Raw genomic sequence first — 12,184 nt, 5'->3', positions numbered from 1 at the left:
CGTTACTGTTCAAAAAATAAAATAGCTGTGGTGACAGGAGTGCCAAAATGTGATAGGAGGATGGGGGTTGTTACGCTTTGTGGAAGATTTACTTATATTGTAGCTGTATAAGCCACAGTCTAAAAGATGCAAAGGGTGACTGAATGTTTGGTGATGCAGAGGCAAGCTGGAGAACATAGGAAGTGGAACGGATGGGTGCAGCAGAAGGCGTGACTGGAGTCAGCTGGTGTGCTCCTGGATTTTCTCATGTCTGGGCTAAAACTAGGTCACAGAAAGCCATATAGGGGAGCAGGGCTGAACTCTGGGTGAAGGTGAGCTTCATTTTCTTAAACAGAAAAGATCATTGCATTGTGTTCTGAAGGAAAACTTCAGTTCCTCTTGGGTTATTTTGTTTTCTTTTCCATCCAGAGAGTCCTCATAGTTTATTCTGTAAAGCAGGTGCCTCGTTGCAGCTGTGAAGGAGCAGGGTGGAGAGACCTTTTGACTGCGGAGACAGGGTCAGATAACCTCTCTCCTTCAGCAGGTGCAAGTCAACTTTCTGCTGTTGAAAAGAACACAGTTGGCTGGGTTACAATCAGCTGAGGATCCAGCCCTTGATGTTTTCTCAGGAAACAGCAATTTGTGATGTATGCCTGTGTGTGCTGGGAGGGAACCAAGTCCGGCATTACCTACAGTGTGTGTATTTAAGTCAATGTACAATCAGAAAGGAAAAAGAGCAAGCATATGAATCCCTTCATGAAGTAGTGTAGAGAATACCAAACTGCAGTATTAATAACCTCCTGTTATTGAATACTCCATCTGTTCATCATGCCAACTTATCCTCACTTAGAGCACTCCCCTTGTCATAATATTTTGTACCACACTCCCCTCCCTACTCGAAGCAGCAGTTCCAGTTTAGAACTAAACATTTGCCCAGTCATGTAACCCCACCAAGGACATGGTCTCATTGTCTGTATCTGTTTATGTTTCTCTACAAAAAAATGTAACTGATTCCTTAATTTCTTTTCTGAATCTTCATTTTCCACTCTCTTAATTTTTCCCAGAGATAACTCCATACCCATGTTGGTATTCACAGATATTTCACTTGCGGTTTAAGCATGTTTTACATGTTCATTCCTGCTAATACTTTGCCACATGGCAACTCAAGTAGTGCAAAAAAAACCCCAAACCCAACAAAACAACCAACCACCACCACCCCCCCCCAACATGATTTTCTTCTTACAGCTTTGATATGTATATATTTTTATATTTGCTAACATCTATAAATGGCAATAAAGTGGTTAACCACTTTAAAGTGATTAAAACCAAATTTGTTTATTTATACAAACCCCACATGAGGCGCTCAGCTAGATGCTGCCCTAGTGATGCACAGTGAGAATCTAGAGAAACTATGTTGTTTGAGGGATGTCTTGAAACATCTGTAGTGAGCCACAGAAGGTTTTCCCATGAATACAGGAGGAAAATGAAGATAAGTCAGAGGCTGCATAAACTTGTCCTGGGCGTTACCTCCCAATCCTGCTGGATAACCCCGTGAAATGGACACTACCTGGAGAATGATGGGGGAAAACAAGTTATTAGGGAGCTGGAGCCAAGTTGCTAAAGGGTGCCTATAAGCTAAACTCCTTTATTTGTGCCTGGAATGGATTTGTGAAATGCACTCAGCTTGGAGGCTGAAACCACCTTTTGTAACATTTGAGTTCAAATATTCCCCTCTCAAATAACCAACCCACCCCAAAAACCACAGGAAAATCTACAGCCTGTGCCTATACAAGCACTGAGAAGATGATCTGTGCCCAATATCAGGCATGTCTTTACCAAAGAGAATTACCAATGTTTGCTGCCCTGTAACTATTAGTAGTAGCTACCTCTAACGCACCTATCACCACGGGTACTGTAATTATCGCAGACCAATCCCGCAGAATCCAGAAAAAGCTCTAAAAATCGTCGTGTCTACCCCCTCCCTTCCCGCGCGCTAGTTTGTAATAATAATAATACATAAAAAAATCAAAAAATCACCCACGGTCCCGGCGTTCAGCAGTGCAGTCAGCGTAATTAACTCTTAGATCATCCCGCAAAACGATTAAAAAACGTGTGAGAGGTGCGGGAGCCGGGCGGGGAGCCGGAGACGCGGAGGGGGCGCAGGCCAACATCCCCCCGCCCCCCGCCGGTACAAGCTGTGCCACTTGCCCCCGCCAGAGGGGAACCGGGGCGGGTTTGCCGCCCGGCTCGGCACAGAGCAGCCTTAATAGCTTAATTTTATCAGCGGTTAACCTGTCGCGCCTGTGTGTGTGTGTGTGTGTGTGTGTGTGTGTGTGTGTGTGTGTGTCCCGGTCGGTATCCGAGGGGTCCCCCGGCACCCCCGAAGTGCTGCTGGGGCACCGCGGGCTTCGGGGCCGTTTGCGGCGTCACCGCTGGCAGAAACAAGCGTTTTATTTCTGGAAAATGCAAAACATGGGGTTTGCGCTCGCCGGGCTGGTCTGTGGGGAGGGGACGGAACAAGCGAGCGCCCTGCCCACTCCCGGCCGCGGCTCCACTTCCTAGCCAAGAATAAGGAGGAGGGGGGCGGCTCTGCGAGAGGCGCAAAACTTTCTCAGATGGCCGGACCCAGGGCGCCCGGTACCGGGGAAGAGGCGGCAGCGCCGGCCCATGGCGGCGCTGCGGGCCGCCGCCACCCTCCCCCCTTCCTTCACCCGGGCGGGGCGGGGCGGGGCCGCTGTCAGCTGACCCAGCCGGCCGCGGGGGCGCCTCGCCGACTTTGGTTTTCGTCCGCCGCCGCCACCGCTGTGGGCAGGCGAATGGCGGGTTCTCGGGGGTCTCCCCGGGTGCAGGCAGGGAGTGGGGGAGAGGGGCCGCCGCGCGTTGGGCGCTGGCGGCGGTGACGCCTGTTTTCGACCCACATCTCTGTCTTGGTTCCGCTTGGGGCAGCGCAGAGGCAAAATACTACATTTCTGCTTACATCCCTCGTCAGTGAGGGCGGGCCTTCCGCGCCGAGGGGCGAGTGGAGCTGGGCGGTGGGTGTAGGTGGCCAGGGCACGCAGCGGAGGCACTGGCACCCGGGGGCTGACCTGCGCTGGGGCTGGGCCTTTCCTTCCCCAAAAAGGCGCCTGTTGGCTCCAACAGCCTTTTCCGGGCATTGACCCCCATGCAGGGTGGTGCGAGTAGCATAAATACATTGTGATTAATTTGGTGCCGCCAGACGGTAGCATAGAACTGGCCCTTGTTGTAGCCTGTGAGGCTTTCCAGGGGAGCAGGCCTGGGCCTTCGTTTTGGGGACCCCCGTGTGGGAGTTGCAGGCCGGGACCCTGTTACCGGGGCGCTTCACCTGGAGTAAGGGCTGGTCCGTTGACAATAAAGCGATGCTTTCTCATTTAGGGACCCAGGGTGAGGATTGAAGAGGGCCTGGCGCCCATCACCCAGCGCTTTGGACTGGATGGAAATGTGGAGGGATGTCCCCGATGAGATACACCACCAGCATTTGGCCAACTTGGCTCCAAAGCCATCCGCATTCATGGTGGTGCTGGCCCCAGCCCTGCTGCTTCCCCAGTGGGACCGGGGATAGTTCTGGGCCAGGGGCTCCAAGGGTGGATTGGTGATGCATGAAGCAGAAAACCTCGCTTATAGCTTATACTCACTAGGTATAATTAGAGTGTTCTAGGGTTTTGGGTTTGGGTTATTTTTCCCATCCTTGTTAATTTATAAGGGAGAAGAGCCTTAAGCGAATTGCAGAAAATAATGAAGCATCAGAAGTGCCAGTGTTTTGGGATGCCAGGGAGGCCATCGAATGTTGCTAGTGTTAACTTTGTTAAAGTTTAACCAAACCAAAAGGATAAAGTGGCAGCACCGGCTCCCAAAAGCAGTTGGAGGTGTCGGTGCTCTCTCGTCTTACCCACGAACCAGACGCCGGCGAACGGCAGCGTGAGGCTGTAGGCCCGCTTGCTCCCGCCCCGCCGTCTTTCGATCTTCGCCGTTTGCCTCGAACCAGGAGATCGAGCCGGGGCGCGGAAGCCCCGCCCGCGGCAGCGGCGGCAGAGGAGGCAGCGGCCACTTCCCCACCCCCGCGCAGCGGCGGGCGGCGCGCGTGCGGGCATGCGCGCGGGCGCGCGCCTCGGCGCCTCACTTCAGGGGCGCCCACGGAGTAGCCGCCATATGCCGCGGCGGCTTGTATTTTTATTGCCAGCCTCGCCGTCGCGGAGCGGCGGTGCCCCCCCGGCCTCCTCCCCGCGGCGAGCGCGGACGTAGCGTTTCAATGGGAAGTTCTCACTTACTAAACAAGGGCTTGCCTCTAGGTAACGAGCTCCGGCCTCGCGTCGCGTCGCGCCGGCCTGGTCCGCGGCGGTGGGGACCGGCGGTGGGAGAGGAGGAGGGCGAGGGGTGGGGGTGGGGGTGTGCGCCATCGGCCCCCGCCGCCGCCGCCGCGCTTTGTGTGCCTGGCCCCGCTGCTGCCGGCCCCGCCGCGCACCCCCGGCCGCCGCGGGGAGCGGGGCTGCCCTGACGGCCGCAGCGCCGCCGCAACTTTGCCTGCTGGCTGCGGGCGGTACCTGGGGAGTGTGAGTAAACACATAAAGAGAAATAAAAATCAAACGCGGGGAGGCGGGGGAGGCGCAGGCAGGGGGCTGGAAGTCGGCTGCGGGTGCAATTCGTCCTTAAAATAAACAAGTCAAACGGCGCTGAAACTGCATACGGAATGTTAATTTGGGGGGGGTTGTGTCCCGTCCGCCCCCCCCCCCCCCCCCCCCGCCGCCCCCCGGCCCGGTCCCTTTCGCTCGGGGGTGAGCGGTGCCCTGGCTTCTAACTGCAGAGAAACGCTGGGAAAGTGCCGTGGAGGAAAAAAAGCTGTGCTAATATTTCAATAAACAGGAAGTTTAAAAGCGGCGTTTTATTCCTGTAAAAAGTGCTTAAGGCCTGGCTCTTGAAATGATTTTGCTAAATCTGCGGACGGGTTATGTGTCTGAGAGGTACGGCTTATCTCCGTAAATCTGAATTTATCTTTTTCTTTCTTTCCTCTTCCCTTTTTTTTTAAACATGGGCTAGCAAATCATTTATGGATTGCTGCTGGTTTTTAAGGTAACATGAATAATATGCATGGCATGATGTTAACAGATATGCCTCCAAGAATTGCTTGGCACAAATTGTCATGTTAATCTGAAGATGATTTTTTTTTTCTTCCCCAGACATAAGGAGACAGAATGTCGATTCTGTTTATAAACACTATCATTTTGTAAGCAAATGATACCAGAAGAAGGCTACAAAGCAGAGAATAAACCCATTTACTGTGTAGATATGAGTCAGTCAGTTATGCTGCTTTGTTTTCCTCTAAAAAAAAATAAATTCAAAAGTCAGGATTTCAGTCGTAGTACCAATCTGGATACGGCAGTGGTAGAAAACACTGTTATGAGCGGTGGTTTTCAAAATTTCACCTGTTGTAACTTCAATTAAACAATTTAACATTGCCTTATATTTTAATAATTGTTGTCCTTATCAGGAAGAATGTTTGCTTTTAGGCCATGATGGAGCAGCTAAAGATAATCATCCCTTTAGCCTCGTTGAAAATAATGAGGCCTAATAAACTGAAGTGAATGTGTATTTTTTCCCAGTGAATTAAAATTAACTATCATATTTGTGATGTATGTACATGTTTCAAGTGCATCACGCTGATTCCTCCTCCTGGGTCTTAGAGGATGTAAATATTCTTATTTAGTATTCGAGCCCCTTGGCAAGTAGCCTGATGCCCTTATTAAAATATTTTAAATCTCATTATTGTATCCCACTAGGAGGGGAACAAGAAAATACTGAGAAAAATAAAATATATTTAAATTATTTCAGTTGTAGATTGAAATCCCATTGAGTAACGCTTTAAAAATCTATCCCTTTTATAAATAAAGGGGTTTTAAAAGCTCACTGTTGACTATGCTAGTAGAAAGATAATTGTCCAGTGCATCTCTTTGTTCTATGTTCTTATCTGTTTTATCTATTTTTAGCTGTGCGTTGGTGAAGCAGGCACATAAAATTAGCAGCCCGAACTGCTAACTTTAGTATATTTTATAAGGTTGCTCTTTATTGACCCCCAAAGGCAGCAAGATTTTGATATTGGAATTCCTTAAGGTTTGACAAATAATATCCTTTTGGTTGTTTATTATTATTATGTCAGCCATCCTGAGGGTAAGCTAGGGACAAAATATTTTGTCCACTCGCAATTCACAAGTGTTATTTCAAACCGAAATGAAACAAACAACCCTCTGCCCTCAGCCTGCCACTTTTTTCCAGTCTGAGCAAGAAATAGATGTTTATGGAGTGGCTGCAATCTGTAAACAGATGGGAGAAACTGAGAGAGTTAAACTGTTCCCTCATTTTTGTCATTGTTAATGTAAAATAATACTTGGGACGTGAAGGGAGTTTCGCTGCATTTGTTTGATGGCATCGAAGGCATAAATTGGTGCAGAGTCAGTGGTAGTTTCTCTGTCCTGTAATCGCACACACCACCCCCACCCACCCCCAAATAACATAGATCCAGCGTTTCTCCATCAAGGGATGTGTTATTTAATTACTGAATTGGCAGATAAAGTAGTAATAATCCTGAGAATTTCGGTAGTCATGCTTAGTAGAAGAGTTTAGTCAATGAAACAACTATTTTGAAATGAAACTACTACAGTCACCTTTGTGAATTTTTCAGTCCGCTGTTGTTATATGTAGTTAAGGAGTAGCTGGAGCATGCAGATTTTGATCATACAGTATATACTACGTGTAAAAAGCTGATCATCGTACATATTGCATACGCTATGATACTTTGTCATAATGTGGAGTTCCTGATAGCGTGACAAAACAAATTACAAGTGCCGTTACGTTTGTCAGTTTGGTTAGCTCTTGACTTGTCCTTCTGTATCGTAAAGATAAATTTGTTAAAAATGTGCAACGCTTCAATTTACTAATCTCTTAGGTTCTAAGAGTTATTGTTTTGTTTACAATGTCAACAGAGCGGTTGCAGTACTTAGCCAAAGGTGTGATCCGAGAGATTAGGATTGGGCTGGATACTGTGAAGTGTTATCGTACAGATACAGTAGTGCACTTGGCAGCGTGGTTTTGAAACACAAAGTCAATCCCTCCTTATCAAGCAAGAACATCTACTGCAGATCGGTGACTAGGCTGGGTAGTCTCTTTTGGGGAGAAAACTGATGTTATCCCAAAGTAACTGTTTACCTGAATACCATAAAAATGAAGAAGAAAACCAAACCCACAAGCTTATTTTACAAGAAAATAGTTTGGACAGCAGTAAGTGTATGGAAAAGCACAGATTTAAATGTCTTTTAAGTAAAGACGTAGGGAAGCAACATGATTGTTAATTTGCTTATGTGAAGTGTAACACTTAGGGGAAACCATGCAACTACTTCGGTCTATGGTCGCTTGTTGCCATTTTCTTTCCTTACTTACCATGCATTTGTAATAACTGTTTTTGGGATCTTAACTGGAGAGGTTGGCTACTTGTGTGTTAGAGACCTGCCTTTAGGAGTAGTATTTAGGTTTTCGTCTCCCAAGCCAGCTGGGAACATTGATGAGGTGATACACTCCAGCATGTGTCAAGCTTTCAAATCCCATAGCAGTTGGCAGTATAGCAACATAGCAGCCTCGTCTGAGGCTCCCTAACCTTCTGGCCCCATAATTATTTATTTAGTGTGAGAGTAGAGATGGAGTTACACTTTTAATATGTGTCCTGAAATTTAAGGTGAGGATAAAAGTTGTAGTACATGGCCCTTTAGCCTTAGTTCCTGTGCTGCACGTGCTTTCTCACTCCCAGACAGTGTAGCAATGGATTTACAGTTTGGGAAGACAAGTTCCCAGCTGTGGTTTTAGGTCTCTTTCTACCCTACTGCCATGAGAGCAAAGGTGATGATTCGTTTTAATCTTTGTATCGATCAGGAAAAAGATAGCAAACATGCATTACAGATAAATCTAAAATTAACATTTCCTGCTAAAATATAACCCTTTGCTCCCTCACTGGTTATTCCTCTGGGAGAACTGGAGGAGTGCAGCAGCGCTTCCACTTGTGGTGGGCGTTTTAGGTTCTCTGAGCTGTGATTACGATAAGATCTTTCCCAATGCACTGTGATCCTTAGCCCATCTCCCGAAATGATTGACATGCTCAGAAGTGTTTTGGGAATCTGGCAGCATCAAAGTGTTGGCTGGCTGAAATTGATGCACGACCTTACGGGGCGGTATTGCAGGGAGGGGGAAGCAGAGTTAAGTGTCTGATGTTGTTTATGATGTGAAAACGGGTGCTGTGAGTCCCTGGATTGGACTTTTTTAGGTGCTTGTGAGGCCCTATCCTTTGATGTTCAGCTTTGGTTTGGTGGTTGAAATTAATAAAAACTTCAAATTCTTTTTGGACCTGACCAGAGACCTATCCGGTTCCTCAAAGGAATATGAGAAAGTCCCGGGGCTCATTTAATTTGTGCCGCCTCGTAGCTGCTATCTGTGGCCACTTCGGGGCCGGGGAGTATCTGGAGCACAGTGTGCCTCAGCTGCACCCTCAGGCTTTGCCTGCCAGGAGCACCAGAGCCCGGGCAGGAGCTGGCACCAGTGCTTGCTTAGCTGGCAGAGGGACAGCCACCCCAACCAAGGTCTTTACCTCTGTGGGTGCTGCAGAAGTAAAATTAATGAAATAATAAGGGGGGGGGGGAGGTGCAGAAAGCTCACAAGGTAAAATTAAATTCCAAATAAAAAGAAATCGCTCGAAATAAATGTCTCCTGAAAAATATGTATTGGATAAATAGGTTAATTATTTTTTGATGTGCGAAACAACACGTTTATGTTTGCTATAGCAGAGCAAGAATTTAATTTTTGAGGGAGATTATTATAAATTGTCTCTTTTATGAAATATTTTTGTCATTTCATCTCAAACGTATCATGTTTCCTGTGTTATTATTTCATGTACTAATTATACAGTTTGAGTCTAATCAACATAATTGAAAATTGACATTGTTTGATTTTTTTTTTTCTTTGAACTAAACGTTGCTAATGCTATAGCATGTTTCATGTTGGTATTTATTTTGGATGAGTATTGCTCATGTCTGCATTTTCATCTTTCATGATACCTGCTTTTTTCAAGGAACTTCTTGCAGTGTACCTGCCAGGGTAGTCAGGCAGAAGGAATTCTCTACAAAAACCAGAAACAGCTGGCTTCAGGGCTGGGACTGATGCTCACAGTAACTGTAAAGTTGAGGTTTTAATAGAAAGCTTTTATTTCTGTTACATGTGTTGTAGCCTTTGTAGCTTCAGTATTAAAACACGAGGTAATGTGATTATATAATTTTGCTTTACATGAGGTATTTTAAGGCATATTTTAATAGTCCTATTTACAGGTCAGTAGGTATCCCTTATCCACGACCAAATCACTTTCAACGAGTTGTGTCACCACCGGCAAAGTTACATAAGTCTGCAGTGAAAGTTGTTCACGGTTTCTGACTCTGTATGTATGCCCGTACTCACCACATTACCCCTCCTCCCTTTTTAGTCTTTCTAGGGGAGCTCTGATGCCAACTCACAGGAGGAAAAAAAAGAAAAAGGAGGCAGAGAAACACTTCTTACTTGAGTCACAATTCCAAACTCCTGTATGCAGTCCAGATTTCTTACTGTTAGATGTGCACTAACGGTCTTCCTGAACAGCCTCGGTATTTTTTGGTAGATTCCACTTTCTGCTGTCGTACATGGACACACCCTGTGATGACTGCCGAGAGGTCTGTCCCAGTGGGGCATGCTGGAAGCTTTGCAACTAATTCTCACACTGCCACATGAAACATAACAACAGCGTAACTGTTTCGCCGCCTTTTTAAAGCGAGCATTGCTTTTGCCACCTTCAGTGCTCCGTTGACACATGATGTTCAGAATCAAGAAATGCTAGTTGGGAAACCATGATGGGCAGCCCAATGTTATGTGCATTTATGTATGTGTGTCTGGTCTTGTGCAAAAGGAATGTAGGCCCTCGTCTTGTCTGGGACAGAGCAGCGTCTAACCACAGGTAAAGTAGACAGTGGTTCAGAAAGGTGAGTTCTAGGGGCAGCAAAAGAGAGTGGTCCTGCTTTTGTTTTGCTCATGTTGAAGACTGAAAGCCAAGCTGACTGTTGTTGCTGCTGCCATGTGGCGGATTCTCTCCCACCCTCCAAACAGTCAGTAGGAATTAGCCTATGGCTGCTGTGTGGTGACAGCAGGAATAGCAAATCCAACTCTCCAGGGCTCTCCTTGCTGCACTGCCATTTATGTTCCTTTGTTATGGCAGGGAGCATACACCGTGCACCATGAAGTCTTGTACCTGGCCAAGTAGAGCAGTGGCCAGTGTGCTGTCCTGCATCATGCTCAGCTAGTGCAGTGGCAAGTTAGAGCTCAGAAGAAAGCCAGGAAGGAAGCAGCACTGCAAGTTATTTTCATCATCATCTACTACGCTTACATTTTTTCATTCTGCAGAATGTCATTGTAACCCCTGGGTGAGTCAGAAGTTGGGAGAATGAGCCAGAAAGAAGCTGTACTGAGATGCATGCTTTCCAGTCAGATTGAGGTGATCGCAGGAGGATTTGCAGGAAGGGAGTGCTGCCCCATACCTACGGTCAGCGAGAGGTGCTGCTAGGGGCTGACAGACAGTAATATCTTTGCCATTGGTGCAGATCGCAGTATCTTTAGTTTGTAGTTGCAGAATTCCTGTTGGCTTCTGTGAGACTTTTACTTGAATTTGGATTTTCAGAATTAGCCCTCTGTTGTAAGGTGAGCTGTCCAAAATTACCGTTGCTTCTTGCGTATTTGCAGCATGCTACTCTCAATCCCATAAAGAAAATGTATGGTTTAGCAGAAACAGTGGTGTGAAGCACTTGATCAAAATTCCCAGATGAGTCAGATTTCATTAAATGGTTGCAGCCGGTTTGTCTCTTGGGGAGCATCTAGCTTTAGTCTTTGCATAGTCATGCAGGACAAAACAGAGATAACCACAAGACAGTCTCCAAACTCTTAAACTGATACTTAAATATTTTTTCTCTTTAATGTGTTGTACCAGATGTATTAAACTGTTTATTTTCAACCAGATAATGAGCGTTTTCACATTTGTGGTCTACCAACCATCTTAATGCATGTCTAGTGCTTCAGTGAACAGCATTAATGTGTATCAGCCTTTCTCATGCTCTTGATTTTCCTGTTCACATAATCAGCATTACTGAGAAGTGATCTTCAGTAATTCAGTGTTGCATGTGTACATTCCCATGCTGACTGGAACTGGCTTGTTAAGTCTTTATCTTAATACACTGTCTTGACTAAGAAAGGTCGTTAAGGCACTGACTGAAGCCACTGCAGAATTTTAGGTTTCATTTTGTGTCCTCGCCAAATTCTGTCCTGCATGCTAAAAGTCAGCCTCTGCTAGTTGTTCTCCTTTCCTAGACTGCCTTGTGCCGGGATTGCGGTCTTTCACTTCTGCTACCAGGTTTTGGTTTGGAAAGTCTTGTTCATTCTGGTTTTGTTGCATTAGCTTTCAGGACCCTTTAATATGAAAATAATGCAGTATCAGTTTTTGGTACCTCTGTGAACCAGTTACTTGCACCTGAAGGACTTACTGCCTTCACCCTCAATCAAGATTTGTAGTTAATACTGCAGTCACTTTATTCCTTGGTTCTGTCAAATTTCCGTCAATTTTGCTTCTGCGAGACTGTCAAAACCTATTTGAATTGTGTTGAATTTGCGGATAGTTCTTAATGCACAATCTTGTTATCTTAAAACTAAAGCGGCTTCCTACATCTGCCCTGCCTGAGATCCATGGTCAGCACTTCAGCCACCAAGGCACTACTCCTTTGTGAACTTTGGACTCGGCACAACCAGAGTAGATTTTTATTTTTTATTTTTACAAGCAAAAGCAGTATCTAAGAAAATAACCTTTTATCTGTGCAGAGCGGGATGTATTTTAGCCACGCCAGTCTAGATAAAAATCATGTCTTGCATTTTTTAAAAGCTTGTGGGAGGAGGCTCACAATAGAGGCTCCATTGTACTGTTAGTACTGAACGTACAGGAAGTCACAAATTAGCTATGACGAGAGTATTGCAGGGGAGTTTGAAATTTACTTAATTCCCATAGTATTGTATGGTTTTGAAAGGGTTTCACCATATGTTGCCTTTTGGGTTTGGTTGTGTATGTTGTTTGTATTTGGCAGTCCTCTGTTTA

At 46.2% G+C, this 12,184-nt stretch overlaps 1 protein-coding gene across 6 annotated transcripts in view; it reads left to right on the top strand.

The window, feature by feature from the left end:
- CTBP1 (C-terminal binding protein 1) overlaps positions 1-12,184 on the top strand; it is a 251,265-nt gene that overhangs the window by 177,248 nt on the left and 61,833 nt on the right. Inside the window, exon 1 of one of the 6 annotated variants that reach the window (XM_080366772.1) lies at positions 4,069-4,286. The exons of 3 other annotated variants lie outside the window; for them this stretch is intronic. In XM_080366772.1, the coding sequence (XP_080222898.1) occupies positions 4,247-4,286 (40 nt within the window). In that variant the 5' untranslated portion in view covers positions 4,069-4,246. Of the gene's footprint in view, positions 1-4,068; positions 4,287-12,184 lie in introns of those variants that run through there. 2 more of the 6 variants (XM_080366771.1, XM_080366773.1) reach the window with 2 other exon arrangements.

This window comes from Falco punctatus (assembly GCF_963210335.1).
Source record: "Falco punctatus genome assembly, chromosome: 1".
NCBI classification, from domain to species: domain Eukaryota; kingdom Metazoa; phylum Chordata; class Aves; order Falconiformes; family Falconidae; genus Falco; species Falco punctatus.
Note: the sequence above shows the minus strand (reverse complement) of the source record. Positions and strands in the feature narration are given on the sequence as shown.